This window comes from Denticeps clupeoides, chromosome 15, assembly GCF_900700375.1.
Source record: "Denticeps clupeoides chromosome 15, fDenClu1.1, whole genome shotgun sequence".
Taxonomy (NCBI): Eukaryota; Metazoa; Chordata; class Actinopteri; order Clupeiformes; family Denticipitidae; genus Denticeps; species Denticeps clupeoides.
The window spans coordinates 5,441,349-5,464,779 of record NC_041721.1 but is presented as its reverse complement, the minus strand read 5'-3'; the positions used below and the strand labels follow the sequence as shown (position 1 = coordinate 5,464,779).

At 45.3% G+C, this 23,431-nt stretch overlaps 1 protein-coding gene across 12 annotated transcripts in view; it reads right to left on the bottom strand.

Moving 5' to 3' along the window:
* Nucleotides 1-23,431, bottom strand: part of grip1 (glutamate receptor interacting protein 1) — a 239,009-nt gene that overhangs the window by 17,880 nt on the left and 197,698 nt on the right. For 9 of the 12 annotated variants that reach the window (XM_028954022.1, XM_028954026.1, XM_028954018.1 and 6 more), the window contains 6 exons: nt 21,944-22,113; nt 18,635-18,784; nt 15,896-16,045; nt 7,791-7,977; nt 5,957-6,102; nt 4,822-4,902 (listed from right to left, as the gene is read on the bottom strand). In XM_028954022.1, coding sequence (XP_028809855.1) covers nt 4,822-4,902; nt 5,957-6,102; nt 7,791-7,977; nt 15,896-16,045; nt 18,635-18,784; nt 21,944-22,113 — 884 coding nt within the window. The remainder of the gene's footprint in view (nt 1-4,821; nt 4,903-5,956; nt 6,103-7,790; nt 7,978-15,895; nt 16,046-18,634; nt 18,785-21,943; nt 22,114-23,431) is intronic. The other 3 variants (XM_028954025.1, XM_028954028.1, XM_028954029.1) reach the window with 1 other exon arrangement.

Here is a 23,431-nt window from a genome sequence, read left to right as displayed (position 1 = left end):
ATAATGCAGAGGTGCATTATTGTCATTTCAACTCGGTGCATAAATGAAAATGTTGTATTACATTTGCTCTTATTGGACCAGACTGGGGCATTCAGCCCGTCTGGGGCTAATCGGAACTCCGCTGCAGTAACACTTGTTGCAAGATTTCAGTGCTGCCGAGAACAGAGGAATGGTCCAATTTGTTCGACAAAGGAGGGGAAACAAAAGGAAGGGGGAAAAAGTTGACGATTCAATCTAGATGTGGCAGATTAAAGGAGCCGCTGCATCCAAAGGAAGACGACCGGCTCAAGGGGGCTGTCAATCATGAACGCTGGCCGCCTTGGAAACGAGCTTGACTCTTGGAGAGTTGAGAAATAAAAAGTCAGGGGTGCAAGTAGCTCATGAGCCGGGTGATTGTTCCCCCCCCAAATCTGACACGGCAATCTCCCGGCCCGCGCCGCAGCTCAGGCAGGGGAAGTAATCACCGCTTCCTCTCTTCTCTGGCCAGGAGACGGCCGGCCGTCGGCGAGCGGCATTATTAACCGTGCCGCGTCTGCCCACTATTGAGCTTCAAAGCTGCAGATGGAGGTCTTCTTCACCGCTGCAGATGGAGGTGCTCCCCCCTTCTGCCGTACCTGCGGGAAACTGAATTGGGGGAGGAAGGGCGCGGCAGCGTTGATGTCTGTGTTGTGCGGTGCTCGCCTGGGGTTCTGGGCCCCAGATGGAGGAGGCTGGCGGCGAGGCCGGTTGGTTAAAGCTGGGCTCTGGTGGGCCGGCGAGGTGTCTTGGTTAACAGTGACAAATAGACTAGGCCTGTCACCACTGCCAATGAGGCTCTCCTCTCCTCCATCATCCCCAATGAATGCACACACACACAAACACACACACATTATACAGGTCTATTTTCAAATTTCTAGGATAATAAACATGTAATGTATGTAGAGGTGTCATAAAATACCGCTGCCTTCAAGTGCTTGTCGTAAGATCCTACGACCCGGTTCATAATTATGCTTTCAAGTCCCTCGAGAGCCTCTACAAACCTTGAACTCATCCATGAGCGCTACAGAAACTGTCTGGCTATGCAGTTAACCACGCTGCTGTGTACAGAACGGGTGCTCAGAGCACAGCAGAAATGTAAAACTTCACCGTCTTCCCATCTGATGTCTTTCACAACCAAACAACTCTGATTTCATCCAACAGTTTATATCTGTAAATACGACTTGATTTGTGCTCTGGAGTTTTCAAAAAATTCAACATATCTAGTTTTTCAGAATATTTTTGAGGCCTTCATGTAGCTGAATCCTGCCCTATTAATATATTTTGTGGATTTGTGGTGACACTTGTCTTATTGCTCAAATAATGATAATAAAACCTACAGAATTACTTCTGTTTCTATTGTTTCTAAATGCTTGACAGTCGAGAATCAAGAATTTGGGTACATTTATTTAACTTCTGACAGTATCTGACTGCTGACACAAAATAAAATCTGACAAAACATGTTCTTTATATTATGAACTACTTTATATCAGTGAACTAGTTATCACATTTGAATTAACATGGTAAATTGTAATGGTCACTCAGTCAAAAACCATGTGATCTGGGCCACATTGTATAAATGTTGGTGTACAGATCACAGTGCCACAGGGTGTCTTCCTCACACAGTGCCACATATTTGTCATCAGCGGCATTTTCCTATTAGCTCCTAAACATAAAGATATGTGTAACTATCTTCATGTAACAAGGACTTTTCTAAACCTCTCATTAGTACTATACAGCAATTTCTGACATCTTTATATTTGGTAAATATGCATTTTCTCTAGTGGGGACTAGCAGACATGCCATATTTTCTTTAGCAAAAGCCACAGCCTACATCAGAACCCATCACAGCAGCTAGAAAGCAGTTATTTACAGCTGCGGTGCTGACAGCGTGTTAAATTATTTGATGATAAAATCAGTGGTGCATTCCAAGTCATGTGACTGCTCTGTGTGTTCAGCCCGGGAATAGAGGGCAAGCGCTGGTCTGTAATCTTCAAAGGCTGACATGGCTGGTGCATCAGTGAGGGTAAAAGCCCCAGAGCTGCTGAAAAAGACCCTCTGAGACGCTGCCGCGTGGGAATTTAGCATCACAGGTTAAACATTTTGGACACGATTTCCAAACCGACGCCTAACACGGAATTTAGCGTGGGCCTTCTTTGCTAGTGCAAGGTTAAAGCTACATCAGGATTTGCATAAATAAAGAGATAAGCAGTGTGCATGAGTGCTGTCAATCATTGGGTTCCTCCCGTTTTAAAAATCATTAAAAACCGTGTTCTGGGTGACGGAATAGTTTCACACCAACCTAAAGGCTGGAGAGTTTCTCTTCTTCTAGTTATATAAATCCTGTGGGTGCCTGATGCTTCTCACATGTTCCTCCTCCCATCCTCCCTTTGAGAAGTCCACACATGGACAGATGCAGTCCTGACTCCGGTGTGTAATGCAAGGCATGCTGGGAGACGTAACTCCTTGCTTTTATGCATTCACCACTCTCCCCGCGTGGTTAAAAATTCAGAGGGTGGCCATTAAGCGGGGAATGTCGGCGGCTCCCAACGGAGGGTTAATGGGTCTGAGTGGAGGCGGGGTTACGCCGAGGCGCTGTGGACCTCTAGCGACCGCAATCTCCAGCGGCTACGGCTGCGCCAACTCCCTGCAAGTCTGAGCAAACAAGCCAATCAGGTGGCATGGGCAGATTAAAAGTAGAGCGTCTGAGAGGGTGACGCGGGGACTTCAGGTCGGAATCGGCCAACTTGTATTTGCTGGGACACAAATGGGTGAAAATAGAACTTTGGAAAGTTCTGCAGATAAGCAGCGCCCGCTGGGGGGAGGCAGGTAATTACCAGCGAGGAGCGCTGCACAATTTGGCAGGCAAAATTCACTAGGAGAATACACACACACACACGCGCACACACAAACAAATAAATAATTCGACAGATCCAACGTCGCCCGGCGACAGACAATGAATCGGCAGGAGGTGCCAACGCGGGCGGGCGATGATGAAGCATCTGGCATCGGCCGTGAGCTGGCTGTGGGGGGCCGGACCCGGGACATCTACCGAGACCCGACTGGCAGCAGGAAATTGGCCATCTGAACGGTGCCGTCGCTAATGACCTTCCCAAACACTGACGGGAATAAACAAACAATGAGAGCAGAGAGGGGCGCAGAGTGTTCCCTTCAGTCTGTCACGTGGATGTGAAGAATGGCTGGTGTCCATAGCTACACGGGGGATTTGGTTTCTGAGCCTGGGAGTCATGAGAGCAAAGGAGATCACGAAATAGACAACAGGTCAGCTATCAGATACAGTCATACAGACAGATCCTCAAAAGGAGCTTCGGTTTCATATTCTCCTGCTATATGGCTTCAAAAATGACTTGTTTTAATCCCAGGCTCAGTATTAAGCCTGCACCATCTGACGGTAAATGCTGGATTAATTGTGACGAGTGTGTGAGGACTGAGGCCACAACTGGAAAAGTGGGCGGAGATTGGCGAGTCTCCCCCTGTGACGGATGCCCACCCTCCATCCCATGTGGAGACAGACTGGCATTACAGGGAGGATTAACTACAGACATTGATCTTCCTACTAATGAGGGTCCAGACACCAACACGGCAGAGATAAGAGCTCAGGTGGGCTGGACTGTCTGAGACCATGGCTCAGATAACAGAGCCGGAGGTGAAGGGAGGGACCAGTATAAAGAGTTTACACCGATTATACTGCAGCCGAGTGGGGAGCAATAAGGAGGACTGTGGGAGGAAACAGTGACAATGAAAAGCAGTGGTGGCCTAGTGGGTAAGGAAGGGTTACAGGTTCAAATCCCAAACCGCCAAGGAGCCACTGAAGTCCCCTTGAGCAAAGCACACACTGCTCCCCGGGCGCCTGTCATGGCTGCCCACTGCTCATCAAGGGTGATGGGATAAATGCAGAGGACACGTTTCGTTGTTCTGTGTATCCTGATGTGAAATGACACTTGTCACTTCACTTTAAAGGGCATTTTATTCTAAACTGAACGTGAAAAGCGTGGGGCAGTATACAGATTTGGACGGTAGTGAGGGGAAGTAATATAGCCCGAAGGGCAACAGCGAGGACGAAGAGACAGTAACAGTGACTGAAAAGCAACATCGCAGATATATTGATAACATTGAAGGGTATCCAGAAAGACTAAGGGGCAACGTGGCAAAGGGGCAGACTGCGAGGATTTACTGAAGACTGCCTGTCTGCGGACTGAAGATGCAACCGTGCAACTGAGATGCAGCAGAGGGGCAGCAAAATTGAAGATGGAGGAGGGGTGATGCACATTGAAAGTATATAGTGAACTAGCACGGACATAAGGGCAATAAAGGAGACAGAGGGGCAATAGCAGAGAGACTGAAGGAAAACGCTGGAGAAAGAAATCCTTTAATTAAGACTTGGGGGCAGAGCTGACAGCAGGTGAAAACCACCAAATGCAAACTGGACTATGGCTGGATTCTTAAGGAAAAATTCACTCATTCAGCCACGAGCATTTAAACATGATTTGTGCCATTGTCTTTGGACCTTTCAATGCACAGCGAGGGGTTTAAGTGGCCCGACCGTCATCCCTGTGCCCTTTTAAGCACTCAGGCTTGTCATTTTAGGAGTTTTCCAAGCAATTTCATGCGCAATTGTCTGCACTGCTGAGCAATTTCCCTCCCTCTTCTGTACGGGCTGTTCGGAGCGCGCTCAGAGGTCTCCTCCGCCGCTCCTGCTGCAGGTGACGTCTTATAGAATGCCTTTGTGTGTTATTTTTGGGTGTTATTCACATACTCGTGTGTGGGGGGAAGCATGCGACTTACAGCTGATAGTAATACCCAGCTCCACGCCCGGCTTCTTCGGCAGTTTCACGTGGAAGGTGCCGCTGCTGGGAATCACAGATTCTGTGTTTTGAGAGAAAACACACACACACACACACACACACACACACAAACGCACACACAGTGTAAGACCCCTTTAAATATGAATGGAGTACGCACCTAATTATGGTGCCAAAACAAGAACAAAATGCTGCTCGCGGGCAGGAATTTGCCAATTGCATTTTTTCCAACCCAACTACAGGCAACATGCTTTATAATTTGAAAGGTGCACTCCTGCTGCTAATCACAAAAAGAAATACAATTTCAAATTAATCAAAGTCTTGGCCAACAGAGGCATGGAGGGCTAATTACAGAGAATAATTACTGTAGGACGGACATGCACAGCCAGTATGTCACTGGAGGAACGGTGAAAGAAAAGCCTCAGCCATGAGTACACACACACATTTCATACAGTCAAATGTTTGCCAGTCAAATGTTTGACAAACCTACATATTTTAGAGACTATATTACATAATTTAATCCAAAGACTCAAAACTATGAAATAACACACATTGGGTAAAAAAAATCTACGAAAAAATCTAAACGTGTTCGATCTCTTCAAAGCAGCAAATGTTTGCTGTGACAACATCATTTCCTCGTGTTAATGATCATCTTGTGAAGTTGAATCAACAAGGTGAAGAGAAGAATCTCATTAAAACATAATTCACGATCTTCAGTTTATTATATGAGATCCTGCATCATAGCCTCCATAGAGTATGTATGTCTAAACTTTTGACTGACAGTGTCCGTAAAAACACACATATTTGCACCATGTAATTAAAATGAAGATGTTTTTATGTCCATGTAAATTTGGCAGGTAATGAGTTTCTGTAATGCAGGGAAATCTTCCTCAGTTAATGTGTCATAAATACCGAGCTGCTATTTGTGTGCATTTGTGTGTGTGTGTGCTGACCTTGGCATCAGCTTCTAATGAAGGCATTCTACAACATGTGAGAAGTTTCCCAAGGCAATTAACTCTTTCTCACTCATACACACACACACACACACACACACACACACACACACAGAACATTTCTAGACAGAATGTGAAAATGGACCAGACTGTTCTTGTCTGTACCTGCTACATCAAACTCGACCTCCAGCGTGACCTTGCTAGTGATGCTGGAGTCGCGGAGAAGCTGATTGGCTTCCTCCAGTGTGCTGTCCTCCGTGGAGATCCCGTTGATGGACAGAACACGGTCCCCGATCTGCAGGATGCCACACCTGTGTGACCCAGCAAAGGGTCAAATGTCACAAGTGTGTCACCTTCATTAACCTCAGTTAAACTGCTGTCTGAACTGTGAACAGCAATAACTTTATAACCATTCATTGATTATCTTGATGCCATGACCCCTGGCAAGGGGTATTATTCATCATGTGAACATTGCATCCTTGAACTCGATGTGTGTAAGGATTTGAGAGACAATGGCCAAACTGTGATAGGTGTGTGGCCAAGTCACAGCATCTCCAAAGCTGGATCTCCAAAAGATGTTCCTGGGCTGTTGTAGTAATGATCTACCAAAAGTGGACCAAGGAAAGAGAACTGGTAAAGGTCATGGGCCCAAATCCACCATGGAAGAACCTAAAGGATCTGATGTGGACAACTTGGTGTCAGATACCACATCATACTTCCACAAGCCTAGAGGAGTCTGTGAATCTCCAACTCACTGGATACTAGGTGGGTGGTCATAATGTTATTTGACCATGATAGACAGTGACATTCAACCACGAAACCAGTCACACTGACCACTGCACTGCAAGGTTCATCCAGGGTGTGATGAATGCACATTTCAGGGTCAGAGATGCTGAGACCCCGGGGCAATGCATTTATGGCTACAGTACTGGAATTGTTAATCAGAATAAGATTTTGTATTAAAGGCTCAGTCAGGTCCATGGGTGAGATTTACAAATGCACATACTTGTCAAATGTAGATAATGTGTCTATTCTCAAAGACAAATCTATTATTACAAATCTATTTATTTACAATTAATGTATTCTGTTTTACTGTCTACAATTAGCCATAAAAAATTGTGACTTTTGGGATTAAATATTCACTATACCTGTCGTGTCCGAATGGGCATCATATTAGCACAATCATATGAATAATCATGCAATTAGTAGCTAACCATGACCTTGATGAAAGCAATTAGCAGAGCAGGTAATGGGAAAATGGACAGTTTGTAGCTATGTTGATTATAACACTGTTCGGAATTCCCAGTGACATCATAAGATCAGCTAATTTAATTTAGTGTATCTAAACCAGTGGCTAAATTCAGATAATCTAAGATTTAAAGTATCTAATTAAAAATACGGCCTTAGATCCTGCGCCTTAATCTTTACATTCCTGCTTTTAACTGTGCCGTACAGTGCAGAGCAAGTTCTTGTGTAATGTGCATTTTGTAGATCATCCCAAAACAGGCTGGGTTTTTTTTAGGAAGAGTTGTACACGATCATATTAAATATGTATGAACTCTGCAGCTTTGTTCTGACGAGGATCTTTCTTGCACAGAGATTTTTTTTTTTGCTGCATGCTTTCTTCTTAGAGAGCGCTTGTTAGTCACATTCTACGTTTTCATGGATAATCCCACATTTTAACAGTTCTATTACTTTGGATATTTTAATATCCACATGATGACCGTACAATATTTCTGCAAAGGGCAGAGCATTCTGAAGCAGAATGGTTGGTTCCCAACGAGTGTGCATGGCTTCCATATAACATCATGTTTCAATGCTTAAAAAAAACTAACCATCGGTACAATGAAGCTTCTTGTATAAACTGTTATATGTCGATTAAAAAATGCAGATTTCTTCAAAAAGAATGTAGTAGCATGTGCTTTCTGCTCGTATTTGTTAAACTGCTTGTATTATTGTTGGGGGTCCGTTGATGGTTGATTGTAGGGAGGAGTCTCACCTCTCAGCAGGACTGTCCGGGTCCATGTAGGCAATTAGCGGTGGAGACGACAACGTCTCTGTGGCAAAGACTCCGCCCTGCAGCTGGATCCCAAAGCCCATGATGGAGTCGCTGACGAGAGTCACCTCTGTGGTCTCGGTGTGGACCACCTGACCGGCCAACCCCACCGTGGATGAGGCCAGGGACACTGCAGAAGACACAGCCAATACTAATTTTAGGGCCAAAACTATTCACCCAAGACGAGCACCAACACATGCTTCTAATCTAGGCAGATCCGACCAATCAGCAGCACCCCTGTATCTCACAAAAAGAAAAAAGCCAGAACTGCAAGTCCAACGAATGGAAAACATTCGGGACTGATGGAAGCCGCAGAGGGTTCATTTTCTGAGCAAACAGACATTAGATTGGTGTGAGGGGGGGCGGCCTGTTCTCGCTCCAATTTCACTTTAAATTCATCACCTTCGGCGTGGTGACGGTACACAGTGTGCTGGAAGACCATGACCCAAATGGTGCAGGGTGTAAGGTGGAGTGGCCGAGCTGCAATGAATGACAAGTCACTGGTCCAAGTCACTAAATAAAACTGTGATAAATCTAAACATCCTGAGCAGGTGACGTATTGACGTGGCCGGGTTTAAGTTTAATGAGTAAGTATGATGTGTGACAGCTGTCAGTCATGCCTACATGCCCCTCGCCTTCATACATTTGTTCATAAAAGTTGATCTTCTTACTGTAACAGCCCAAGGCCATGGGGTGTTTAGTTTCAGTTCCTGGCAATCGCCACATGCATGCAGGTCAGTTTTATCTTATGAAAGTGAAAGTGAAGAGATTCTCATTGTGATACACAGCACAGCACAGCACATGGTGACACCACGAAATGTGTCCTCTGCTTTTAACCCATCACCCTTGGTGAGCAGTGGGCAGCCATGACAGGTGTGGGGACGGTGCTTTGCTCAGTGGCACCTCTGAGGCACCTCGCGAACCGGCAACCTTCCGATTACGGAGCCGCTTCCTTAACCGCTAGGCCAACACTACCCCTGTTCCCCTTCCTGTTGTGTTCTCCCCCTTTTTGGCCCTCGTACCATTTCCTTTGTTCCTGGTAATAAATCCCTTTTTGTTCCAAAATGTCCTTGTGCTTCCTTCCTCAGCCCTCTCTTAGGATGTGACAATTACACACCAACATTTAGTTCCACTACATCAAGATATATAACTAACTATAAACTATATCTATAATCGTAATTCCAAAACAAGCGCTTGAGGTGACACTCCGACATCTTGACTACGACCATGAAATTACAGCCCTGTATGTGGTGACCTTATAAAAGCCTCGACTCAAATTAAGCACACAGTATATGAAGGTGTGTAGATATTGCAGGTTCTATAAGGCATTTGAAGAATGAGCAGCAACGGAGCCCAGAGATCATCCATAACGCGGCGAAGCTGTTGAAAAAAAGCTTTCTGCCTGCTGGGCAAGATGACCTTTCAGATAATACAAGACGCTGCCCGAGTGACATAAAGTGTCACGTTGAGAGCACAAAACAAGGTGACAGCTGTATTTATTGAGCTTCTCTTTAATAACAGAAGCTCTTTGCTCTGCAGACAGTGACTCCACCCTCCCCAGCCCCATGGATGCCGTGGCGATGTGCGACGCATACCGAAAGCCAGGGCTGCCTGCTGACAGTGGTGTTAGGAGCACGACGGTGGGACGGCGGTGATTGGCCAGACGGCTCAGATCGCCCGACAGCCCCGCAAGCGTGCAGCAGATGCCACGGATGAGTGCAACGCGCCGCGATTGTGGAGAACCTGATGCGGCGGTGACTTTGCGGAGGGCTTCTCAAGCGCGATGGATGGCCGCCACGGAGGCGGTCGGAATTTACTGCCGCAGACACATTTATTGTTCTAAATGCTGTGACCTTTCTGCTGCGCTGGAGAGCGACAGATGGAGAGGGGAGAGATGAAGGAGAAGAGGAGAGGGAGGGACGTCCTGCATTTTGCACGTAATGCGGCTGGTCTGCAGGGGAGGCTGAGTTGGCAGTGTTCGCCTCGGCCATAAAATTTGCATGGTGACAACTCCAGCATTAACTGCAATGCCATCACCAGCCTTTCTGTACTGGCCCAGCCATAGAGCGGAGGTGAAAATGATCATTATGGGATGCTATATGGTAACAAGATAGCAATTTTAGCCTCAAGCGCAGTCTGTAAAAAAGATTTACGTCATATTGCGTTGTTCAGTATGAGGCTTTTGGATCATTAATGAACGGTAGAATCATTACGTTCACTCAATAAAGATGGTGAATTGTTTAAATCATGTGAGACAGAACTGATACATAAATATATTGCTAATACAATAATAATATTATATAGTACAAGAACTACAGTTTAAAATTAAACCCACAGTATTTAGCTTTAAACTCCTCCAAACGGCGAATTTGTTGAGTAAAGAAATGTTGAATGTTTTGGAATTATTCCACACAAAATGGAGATTTCACAAAAATATTCCTTCTAAAATGAAGTACTATGCTAATATTGCACCATCAGTATTGACTAAAAATGATATTACACTAATGAACTAATGAATGTGACCTTAACAAAGATTTAGTTCCAGGCTGTAAAGCACTACGGCAGTTTTGTCTCACTGACTGCAAATGTTGGAGCATTCTGTTCTGCATTTTGCTATATTTTAAAGAGCACTGTGGCAATTAAAAAAAAAGAAAGATTTTTTTTAATGTTGTAAAATTGGGGTATAACCCATTAACCTGGAGTTCTTTTTATATGTTGCATTCAAACTTCCCTCTTCAGACCTATTAAAAATGTCACGCTGTGTTTGAAAAGCAACAGAAAAAGGGTCACGCTGAACCAGCTGGGTCACCCGGAACACACCAATTGTCTCCGGATTGAAAGCAGGACTGAGTCACATATCTCCATGGCTCTGGGAATGCGTGAGGTCGGCTCTGTCATTCTCTTACTCTGTAGAGGTGAATCATTCTTTCTTAATAAAGCAGCCAAAGAAAATGCTAATCTGAAACAGGGGATTATGTGGAAATGAAAAAGAGCGAAGGGCTCTGGCGCTGACCTGAAACTCAGCCCAGCATCTGTCCACCGGCAGACCTGCAGAGCCAGCGGTGTCCTCTAACGCAGTTATATTTAATTGGATTTCCCTCCAACAGACCCCCCGATATGATACCTAATGGAAATTGCATTTGAGTCTTCTGAACATTAACGTATGCTAATGGCCACCCAGTGAGAGGAGTTAGTGCTACCTTGGCCTCGCTACATTAAGTTAGGAAAGTTCAGCCCCAAACCCCATGAGAAGGGCGGTGAAGAAATCCTCCCCATCTTAGGACACCTGGGGTTTGAGGTATTACCAGAAAATCCCTTTCGGGCCACAAAGGTCATTTAATAAACCAGCTAAAAAATATATGCCCGATAAAACATACATCCACATCTTTGAGACCGCATTGACCTGTTAATCCCTTCAACACCTCAACATAACCATATCCCATACAGTCAAGCACTATTCCCCTTAAACCACAGAAAACATCCCATCAACTTTATTCTTACATTAAGGAACTTTAACTAAGGTTTTGCTTTGCTGCTTGAGCCAGCTTGTTAACCACTGAGCAATTACCATTTATTACCACTACATTAAAAATGATAAATAATAGATCTAATGCAGTATCAGCATCACCAGAGTATTTTTGTGTGGAGTCCTTGTGTGCAGAAGGTTCTAGTGAGATGGTGCAACTGTAGGGCCTGTCAAAGCCCATTGAGACATACTGTATGTGATTTGGGCTATATAAGAAATAAATGTTGTTGTTGTTGTTGACTAAAGCTCAAAACCATGCATGACCCAGGCCTTGTGTCCATTTGGCTGGAGCACTGGCCCCAACAGGGTGTGGTCAGGTAGCCCATTTGTCTGGCAGGCGTGCCTACCTAGCATGGGCATGACATGTAGGTACAAATCTTATTGGCCCACCCACTTCTCCCATTATGTGCACAGGCAGCATAAAAGGCCCCATGTTAAAAATTCTACATGAAACACAGGTGTAAATATAATGTAATAGCCAGAGGGTAAATAGCATCCATTCCTACCAACACCAAGGTTTAAAAGGCACATATTGCATGTAAAAAGCCTACATCACTACTAATTTGGAGTGTATAGACCCGGGGTGTCCAACTGCGACTCATGAGCCATTTTTAATTCTAAATATGAAATACGGTCCACACATAAAATTTGTTCTCAGCCACTGAGGTGCCACTGAGCAAAGCACCGTCCCCACACACTGCTCCCCGGGTGCCTGTCATGGCTGCCCACTGCTCACTAAGGGTGATGGTTAAATGCAGAGGACACATTTTGCTGTGCTGCAGTGTTTCACAAAGACAATCACTTCACATTCATTTTCATAATGCAAAGTATTCGTTCTTAATTAATATATTTAATAATGATGTGATTATATTGATGGGATTTTGGGTCATGGGATGGGGTCATGACCCCCTAACCCCCTCCACAAAATATGACAATGGACGACACTATGAAACCAAACGTTAGCCACATATCACTCGCCTCCAGTGGGTGGCACAGCCATTCATTTATTTTTCTATATGTGGCCCTCATTGAAAAAAGGTTTGGACAGCCCTGGCATATAGTACAGCTTTCTGTAGTACACGTCCCTACAAATAGTTTCTGCTTCAGTGAATTAACATGATTTTTAAGCAGAGCGAATGCACAAAGGCTGCAGAGGAACTAATTAAGATGTGTGCGCAATGGCAACCCAAACGCCATGTAGTTGGTGACCTGTGCCGAGAAGCTGTCCTGATCTCCAGAATTTAGTAGTTAACAGGGCATAAAAGCCATATCACACAATTAGCACCTTACACTCGAATGGGGTAATGTTAGCATTACTGTCAGATAAAGCACTAGCCATGGAATATTAAATACCACTGCCTGTCCCATGACCGCTCTGTTACAATTACAGAACGCCTTTGAAGCAAGAGCATTGTCTGACCTTAGCCATAAGACAAGATTGATATGTTAATGAGAGTGACACAGTGGTAATTTGGATTTTCAGTGAGTGTCAGAAAGACATTTTGGTATGTGGTGGTCCTGCTGTCAGTCATGTGTCCCCTCGGATGCCCGACACAGCGATGGCTAACAGCCTTTTTATCTATTTTGTCCCACAGTAACTCACTCACTGTCCATCTTGCAGGAGGGCTTTATTGTGCAGCCTCTAGAGAGCCCTTTCCCAACCCCACCCCTTGGTACGCTACACGTCCATCACCTCTTCTTGTCCACTCAGCTGTTCCTGACGTATGGAGAATCAGGCAGTTCAGGTGCACCTCAGCTTCCAGCTATCTTCTGAATCAACAATTCAAACCAGCTGCGTTGAAGCTAGAGAGCTCTTCAGATTCAATGCAGACTATTTAAAATTCCTCCACTGAAACTGGGCGGACCACTTCATCAAATCAGGAGGGTCTGTCTCATTAAGATGGAATGGATATTTCAAAAAAGACCCGTGATAATGGACCTTCTGAAACCAATCCAGCACTGGACAACCACCCGACTCTCTACAGTTCCATCCTTGGCTCTTGAAAGATTCTAAGTTAGCGGATGTCATTTGTAATTGTTTATGATTTTGGGCCATACAAGCAATACATTTGTTTTATGAAAGTTTTTTATGAAAATTTTCCAATTTCTGCCAGAAAACGATAAAAAGTGACCTGCATGGTGGAATTTGACCAACTAGAACGTAACTCCAGTCATTATCCAGGAAATGTTCTGGAGAAAGATGAATATATTCATCATCTTTGTGTGGAAGTGAGGACTTCACGTCTGCAGGCCTGGCCTCATCTGAACCCCTGGTGTGTGTCCGCAGGGTGATTAGGGAGACATTTCTGGAAACAGTAGGGGTTCGTTCAAGCGATGGGCTCAAATTGCAGCTCAATCACCGCAGCACCACGTCGCACGGGCACAGCACAGCACAGCACAGCACCGCCGGCTCAATGGCAACTGCAATCACACAGCCAAATCAGCCTCGGACTGGTGCGGAAGAGGGGAAGTCTAGAAGCTTCTAAACTCCTACAGTCCAACTAATGCGGTGTGCTACGCGCTGATGACTGGCTCATTTTCAGGACAGCGCGTTTGTTGACCGGCTGCCATTTGATGATAAGAGACGCCTCCATCCCCAGATATGACAGCAGCGGCTAATTATCTTCGGCGGAGGTGGAGAACGGAGCCAGGGCCCCGGCTCGCCTCAAACAACTAGAAATATCTTTCAACATCTAATTACGGGGTAGCCAGAGGTGTAATTTCCCCTCGCCCGCTCCGAGCAGACTGGGAGCTGGAATGGCGACGCGATAGCGCAGCGGGTGTGGCTCGCCCGGTCCCGTGCGTAGATAACATATGAAGTGAAGACGCGGAAGCACTTCAGAGCCGGCGGAAAGGTCTGGGGCAGGCTTTTGGAGAGATTATCGAAAGGAGCGGTGCAAGGGAAGGAGGTGGGGTCCATGGCAGCCAGACAGGTATTAAGAATGGCGATTCTCAGGCGCAGTGAAAACAATCTTCTGCTTGATGTCATCTTACAGATTTTTTTATTTTGCCCAGGGACAAAGCTCCTAAATTAGTGCACAAACACTAAAACAGCAGCGTTGGAGTCTTAACAAAATCGCCACAAAAATAAATAAATAAAGACAAACTGGGTGGTTCATGTATGATAGAACTATTATTACATGCATAATAATACTTAAATGATTGTTGTTTGAAGTTCAAATGTTTTCATTTGAAATGCGATACAAAATGTCTGCTGGGAAACAGAGATATGTGTGATGCATTGACAGGATGGGGTCCAGAATGAAGAAGTATGGTGTGTGACAGCTGTCAATCCTACTTACAGGCTCCTCCCACTTTTAAACTTTATTTATTAAAACATCATCACAATACACATTGCCAATGATACACAACCTACAAACATGACCACTGGCTGAATACTGTATCCTAGCAACAAAACCAAAACCTGTCACAGTGCAGCGAGGTGACGAAATGAAAGAGCTGAGTCGTTGTCAGGATGATGAACAATGACTGAGCAACGGACTGCTATCAGAATGCTCATTATATAGGAAACGCATCATCGGTTCCGCGTTCGTACCACCACGTGACCATAGTTATGTGACAACACCTAGACGGAACTACTTTTCACAGATGAAGTTTAATCTGAAGTTTCGAACACAGCATACAAGTGCAGTGAAATCAAGCTGGAAATTATGAAAGGTCCTATAGGACATTATCCATACTTGGTCTCTCATACAAAATAATATAATCACACACACACACACACACACTCACTACCATACTACCATACCCTCTTTCACACGCAGTCATACTGTCCTTCATTTACTATTACACTCTTACACAGATTATACCACTGTAAAAAGAACATCAATCAATCAATCAATAAATCAATCAAGAATGATATAATGTGTGACAGAGAATGGTAAGAGAAGAAAAGGTAAGGGAGTTTGATTAAAATGAAAGTGGTTCTTAAATCTCAGTTCCTCATTGGTTTACAGGAAGAAATTAGAAGTAGTCATGGGCACAGCAGTTCTTTTAGATGTACTGAATCTTTAGAATCAGTTCACTAAAAAGATTCGTTCAAGACTCGTTCATTCGTTGTGAGAGGTCAAGTATGGCAACCAATGTCCTATAGGGCCTCTCATAGGAAATCTCTCCATCACGGATTAATGGTTACATAATGGTCTGTGCAACTGGGACACGGGCGAGAAAATCGAATCAGAACTGATGCTAATGATAAACGGAACACTTGTACCTGTGGTAGCTAGCATGTGTCCAGATGGCCCGCAGGCATCTGCACCACCAGTGGTATAACTCACAGCCCATGTGAGTGCTGCCACGGCCTCCACAGCTGCACTGATCCATTAGCGGCGCTCCACAGGAAATCAATACTAAAGCATCCATTTTTGTTTACCTCAGCCCTTCTGATAAATGGGAAAGCTTTTTTTTTTTTTTTTTTTGGAAATGTGGAGCAAAGTGCTGAGGCGCAGAGGTTGGCTCCGCATAGAGCAGTGCTAAGATCGGGACGTTTCTGCCGACTTACGTGAGCTCTTGTAGTCCTTCTTCTTCAGCTTCCTCCTCATCATGGTGCCTCGGGGGCTTGTGGGATACATGGTGCGTGGGAGTGTGCTCATGTTGAGGGAGCTCAGGCTGTAGGCGCTCATCGAGGTCGGGGAGAAAGACGAGCCCAGGGCTGCGGGGGGCAAGTGGCAGAACTGGGGTTACAGACGGGCACCGGTTCACCTCCAAATTGCAACAGTATCCACAGCCTCATTTAACTTAATGTTCCACCTCTCCTCGCACAGGCCACATTCTGGCATTTTCCATTCCTCGCTACCAGCAGCTCGACACATCATTAACCTGTTCTTCATCACCTGGTTCTAATCAAATATAAATAAATATATAATTACTAAAGTCATATGCCCACTGTTCTTTTAGACTGGCCTAGTCAATTACTATGCTATTAATACTAATGAATCTCAAAAAACAGTTAACGTTGGCTTGGGGTTTGAAGGTTTACAACTGAATTGCAGAAACTTGCCAAGTGCACACTATTCTGATTTTCAGAGATGCACTAGTACATGAACATAATGGTATTGGCAGGTTGAGATAAATGACATGAAAGTGCAATTAAAATTGAATTGTGTTAATTTAAGTCTATCAATTTCTAATTCCTGTCATTTGATATATTTCCAAATATGCTTAAAGCTGCAGTCTTGATGTAATCTTGTTGAAAACGGCCAGCAAAACTCCCCAGGGAGTTTAGGGGGGGGCTGCAAAACACATACACACAATTTGACATTTCTTCATCCTCGTACTGACGGCCACGAGAAAAACGTACTTCAACACACATACTGCTGAGCTATTTTTGACCACCCCTCGCCAGCCCCGTTTGGGTGTTCAACACTGCCTGAAGTGTTCAAAACCTATTTCAGGAGACACCGACGAGGCTTTCCCTCCTGCGCAAACACGACGGCAAAATCAAAGCGTGCATTTGTCCACGCCATGCATTTCGCAGCCAAACTCTTTCACACTCCGGCAGTAATCCTGCTCTGGCACAACGGCGCCTTCATAGGGGGAGAAAAAAGGAAAATATGCTGGATTTGGCCGGTGCTGGCGCTGCGTATTCGGAGCATGTGGGCAGCAGATTAGCGGAGGTTGCATCTCAGTTGCTCTGTCTTGGCAGGAGGAGCTCGCGGGCCACGCACTCCTCTTCTCGCCGCCGCCGGGGCCTTTTCGCGGCCCACCTGCACCTGCCTCGGAGTAATTGAATTAATCCTGTCTGAAAAAGCCCGAATAATTGGCTTTGTCGGCGGAGAACTTCTAAGCAATCAAATGGTGTAGAACTCTTAAGGCAATTTTCACATAATGAGCGTAGAACTTCAGAGCTCCCCACTTACGCTAGGGGGAGGGAGTAAAACAAAAAAGTAAAAAAAAAAAAAAAAAAAGCCGCTATCTTTTTCATCACATGATTTTTAACAGGAGATAAAAGCAGCCGACTAAAACCCAGGATAAAATTTGGTGGCAAGTGGCCTTCGAGAAGGACACTTCCATTGTCCTTGAGATGCGGCAGGAGCCGAAGCAAAGATCGATACAGCCGGCAGGGCCAGGAGGATGCGCATGGTCATGTTAAATGTGGTATCGAGCGCCGTGACGGCTGAGGAAATGCATTCTCACGTCTGCGACCCTAACGAGGGACCCAGACAACGGGGAGCAGTAACTGGCACCCTCAGATGCACTGAGTGACAGAGAGAAGGACAAACATGAAGAGCGAAGCGGGCCACCTGTCCTCCTCCCATCACGACCCTCCTGGCCAATTAAAGGTCATTATGAGTCCTGAAGCTCTAACCATCAACTATCATTGGCAGATGAGCCCCGCAGGATCTGTGAAGCCCAAGAAGCTTCCGGAACACTCATCACAGGCCACATGACGCAGCAGGAATACTAATGGAGTACAACCTCCACTGACAGAAGTGATCAGCGTTAACGGGTGCAGCATGAGGAGGGACAATGAGACGGCTTCTCAGGGATTGATCATTCAGAGAGTAGCGCTTCATTAGCTTCCAAACTTCCAAAATACTCTATTTTTTCTCAACTTTTAACAGCAAATTAGGCATTTCAAGATTTATATCCATGTACATTAATGAAGTGGTTTCCCACAGTCTTTTGTTTCACTGAACAGCCTGCGAATGCCTCCAATGACCAGAAACAATATCTGAACCAGCTAGGTGTCTAAAATTGCATTGTAAAATGGTTCCTTGCACTTATATTACGGTTATGTCCCTGCTCCGATGAAGCCTTTCCAACTAGGGGTTCCTATTGAGCACAAGGACAGTTCAGCAGCTAGCCAATGCTAACAATTACATTTTTTTTTCTGTCTTAATTTGTGGCCATGAATGTGGTATTGTAGCTAATTACGATGTCTGTAGCCGGGGAAGTTCTTCCACGTCTGTGTTCCACATGCATCTTTGCTGCACACTTGTCACAGCTCAGCACTGTTTCTCCAAACCCATCCTCCCCAGACCCGAGCACAGACACAACAAAAGCCACGCAAATAAATTAATAAGGAAGCGAAGCGGGGGCCGTGGCAGCTGTTGCTGCTCCCGCTGCACATCTCAAGGACAATGCGAGTGCCGACGCCGGCTCCCGTTCAGCTACACGCCGCGATTAAAATAAAACCAGGCACAAACCAAAACAAGTGGGGCAGAGGGAAGGAGCGGGCTGGATGAAAGGCTGGAGGAGGACGGAGTGGGATGGGATAAGAAGGAAAGAGATGCATTACGGGGGTTGTTCAGAGAGGATTTCTGGTGCTTGGCTTGGCTCCGCGACTGGTCGGGGTGGTAGGTGTTATAGTGCTGGTAGGGGAGGAAGTTGCTGTTGTTGTTGGCGCTGGACTCCCACGGAAGCGTCCGGTTGCTCCTCTGCACCTTGACTGGCCAGACGCAGAGGGAGAGACGGGGTGAGCGCAACACAACACAAACACACAAATATAAATACACACACAACACAGGTAGAGGTTGCTAGAGGAATAAAACAGTAGGTAGAAGGATCAGCTGGCCTCATTTGTTTGAGGAGACACATACGGGACGATTGGGGGAAATGTGAAAGGATGGGGGACGGCTGTTTTGGGAGCTGCAGTGATGCACAGAGCTGTCTGTCGAGGAAGCAGAAGGTGCACCTGGGAGCTTCATCTTCAGAGGACTGTGCAACTGAAGGAGACGCCTGGAACCTCTGTGAATTTCCACTGCTCTAAAATCTGATCTGATCAAGACAAACGCCACAAAAGCGAACATGGTTTATAACATCAAAGTCATGGCAATCTCTTATTGCGACTGGACTTTATCGTCAGAATGATGATAGCAACATATTACAAAACAGACAAATCACAACTGCACTTCAAGACCGATTAACTGACGCTTAGTACCTCACGTCTCAGTATTCAGTAACTATTCAGTTATAATCTATTAAACTATTCAGAATAATCATGTCCCGAAATTTACAGCATTTTTTACCAGACGGCCTTATCCAGAGCAACTTACAATCAGTAGTTACAGGGACAGTCCCCCCCTGGAGACACTCAGGCTTAAGTGTCTTGCTCAGGGACACAATGGTAGTAAGTGGGATTTGAACCTGGGTCTTCTGGTTCATAGGCAAGTGTGTTACCCACTAGGCTACTACCAACTGACTTTAGCACGTAAACAAGTAAACTTTGTCATGAAATTCAGATTTTCACTAGTATACACACACACACACACACACTAGTGTTCTAATGTTCTAAACTACAACATATAGTCTTGTTTCTGTTGTTTTGTTCGAAATAGCCTATATACTTAAACCAGTCCATTGCACAAATGCATAGCACATGCACATTTCAAGACACCGCATACCTTGCATACTGTTTTATTGACAATAAATCTCTTGAATCTTACATTTTTTTTTAGCTCGATGTTGTTGCACTACACAAATTGCACTAGCTTGTCAAGTGATGTTAAAAGTTGCATCATTCTTTTTCGACGCTACTGTGTACTTGTACATGTCTGGGCTGTTGATGAACACTCTTGAAACTTGAATCATTATCAGCAGTCAGCTAGAATGTTTCTCAGGCCTGCTCCTCTGGGAGCACCAGCCAGAACGTTTGTATCCCGACCCACATTATTTTGAAGCCAATACGCTGTTTTTATGACGTTATCAAGTCGCATGAAAATGTGGTTGGAGCGAGAACCAAAAACTTCTCAAACCGATCACATTTAATCTAATCAGCTTTTTTTTTTTTTTACCACGAATGCCGCCTGGACTGTCTGTTAAATGAATCTGTCTTTATTTATTACTACAGCCTAGACGAAGATCAGACCACTTCACGTCATTTCAGTCGCCAGTCATGCAGAAAATTGCATAACTCCAATGGGTTCATTAACAAAAGCCTCAAGTGTGTCCAGGAGACCGGCTAACAGGGTGATGTTCAAGGTTGTGTATGTGGTGGGAGTGCTCCATATGACTAGTCATGGAAAACACATGCATTGTGTATAAGGCCTCGTTCACATGGACGTCTGAACCAGGCATTTTTCAGGCGTTCGTGGCATCAGGTGAGCGCGGACTGAACCCAGACCGTTTTTATACTTATTGGAACAAATCAAAGCATCCACACGGGCGTTCAGCATTCTGTTGGCTGCGTGTTTAAATGGCGTCCGAAATTCCAATGAATGTTAAAACAGTGACGAGCGTTAAATAGCGTCAAGAAAATGGCAATTAAAAGCAGCTACAAAGCACAGCAAAAAGGGGCGTTCATTTCTAATGGGGCCGAGCGGGCCGAGCAGTTAAGGAAGCGGCCCCATAATCAGAAGGTTGCCGGTTCGAATCCCGATTCGCCAAGGTGCCACTGAGGTGCCACTGAGAAAAGCACCGTCCCCACACACTGCTCCCAGGGCACCTGTCATGGCTGCCCACTGCTCACTCAGGGTGATGGGTTAAATGCAGGGGACAAATTTCACTGTGCTGTGCTGCTGTGTATCACATGTGACAATCACTTCACTTCACTTCACTAATGTCTGTGTGGATGAGGCCGAAGAGTGCAAGAGTATGATTGGGTTTCCAACTTTAAAAAAAATGAAGAGTGTACTTGCATGGCCAACATTGGAGGAGGCCGCAATGGGGACACCTGAACACCCAGTGGTGTCTTTCTACTCATCATCACAGAGATCTGGTGGCCTGGCAGCGGAATAAATCCTGGCCTATCTAGGGCCGAGGAGCAGAGAGGATTAGCCTTCAACGCGCGACGATAGCTCTAGTCGGACGATAAGAGATGGCAGGGGAAACACTGGCTGTCACTGAAAATCTATACGCTCCCTCGGAGAGAAAAACATAGTCATCATAAACTCGTGACAAATGCCTAAAGGCAGCTTTCTCTTGGCTCTGGTTGCGATGGCTTAATAAAGGCTTCCAAAAAAAAAAAAAAAAAAAGATTTGGTACCTGCCCTTCAACATGCTCCGGTGGTCTTAGTGGTTCCTCACTACTAAAATGTGTGATCATGTTCAGATGTTTCCTTCCGTACAAAGGATGGGAAGCGGTAAGTTTAAACCAGAAGTAAGTCAGTAACACACACAACGGCACACGCTACCTTTACACTCTCGCTGCAATATTCTGGTTATTTATATGACTGATCTTTTTTCCCCAGATATGATATTATGCCCAACTTCAATAACTTATTACGAAAGCACCTCATCCCTCTTTGGATCTTCGCACATTCATAACAGTGCCGCCCCTGTACGATAGCACGGCAACTTTATAATCACTTGCACTATCTAAACAGTTGTAGCTCTTTTTGTCAGCGGCATTGTGTTCAGTCCCGCGCTGCGCGGTGAAATGTCGTGTCTTGTCTTTTGCACGACATGTAGTCCTGTCAGCACAGTCACGTGTAGTTGCATGTTTCATTGTCACACGTGTCTGTGTTTGTCATACGCCTATAATAATAAAAAAGGCGTGACAAGATCTATTCCCCTTTTCATCCAACAGAAATGAAACATCCGATTTGTGTGCATGGTTATAAATGTGTGTGTGTGTGTAAGGAACACGTGTTGGTTTTTGTGTGTATACCATGATCAGGGCCCTTCAGGGCCAGTCTGGTCTGATGGTGGGGCAGGATCTCAATCTTCACGTGCTGACAGGCGCTGGCCAGCAGCTGCGTGGCCTCGGCCAGGGTACAGTACTCCATGCTGGTGCCATCCACAGACAGGATGTGGTCACCTGCATGCAACGCCCCGCACCTGGAGAGAAGAAAGAAAAAAAAAAAAAAACACAATGTCACTTCCTGACTACAACGTCTTTGTTGGCAATAATTTACAACTATGCAACAAATCGGAGTGCCACGCAGTGCGGCGGCGGCTTCTTTGATGACACCAGATCTGAATTGCTAATCCTCAATATTCAAATCAAGCAGTTACATTCAAACACAAAGCCGAACTTCAGACGCAATCAAACACTTATTTTCAAAGGCTACAACTTGTCACGCGTGCAATAAACGGCATTATGCAGCATGCAGTGCATTATGAAGCAGAAAGTACAGTCACTTCCTTACAGAAAGGAACGGACTAATTTGCAGTGAATGAGGGTGTTTGTGCATAAAGAACCACGAGTGCAATAAAAAGAAATTATATTTTCACGTTTTAATGCGTTCTTTAAATGTTAATTGAGAGTTAATATCGCGAAATCTCACATCCAGTCCACCGACGGACTGAGCTGCAAAATATTGAATGTGGTTCAACAAAGTCAACATTCTGATTTTAAAGGCCTGTGAATTAATAAATGTCAGAGAAATTGACGTGTCACACGCCCTCGCTTATTGTACGAGCTCTGCCGTTTTTTTTTTTGCGGGAGGTTAAGGCATTTGAGCGGCTCTTCCAAGAGATGTTGCTGCCACATGATTCATGTTATCTTCCCGCCCCAGGGCTCCGAGCCTCTCCTGATGAAGCGGGAGCAGAGGGGAGGGGCTGTTTTCGCTCCTCATCTCCCCCCCTCGCCGAGGCCATGGGAGTTATTGAATTCCTATAATTACTCAGCAAGCGCCTACACCTCGCAAACTTTCCTGAACGCTGCCGCCTCACTGCCTTTCAGGGCGGGACCCCCGGTCCGAATGTGATCACTCCACCCCACAGAAACACCTGAGCTTTGTAAAGGAGGCATTTAGAGAAATACCACGAGAGGACATGTATTTTTCTTACGCAGTCAAAATTGAGGCTATTTGGAATAAAAGCTTCACTGCATTTAAACACAAGGCAGCTGCAAACAAAAATCTCAAGAGTCTCGGGAAGCTGAGTGGACAAGGGTGTGTGCAGAATGGCAGCTAAGATGGTCGGATCTGGAATTTGTCCCCTTATGTTGTCACAAGGGGATTTAGTTTTTCTGGAACAATGCAGACACGACTTCCTCTGTGCCCTAATCATTGTGGTTGGTGAATGGTGTTCACGAATGCCATCTCAACTTCTATAGGCCGTTATGCTCCTCGTCCCGCCTAGTCATTAGCATTTAAAGCTACAGACAGCAAAACGGCGCATCCTGGGGAATTCTCACTGTGTGACTGGCTAA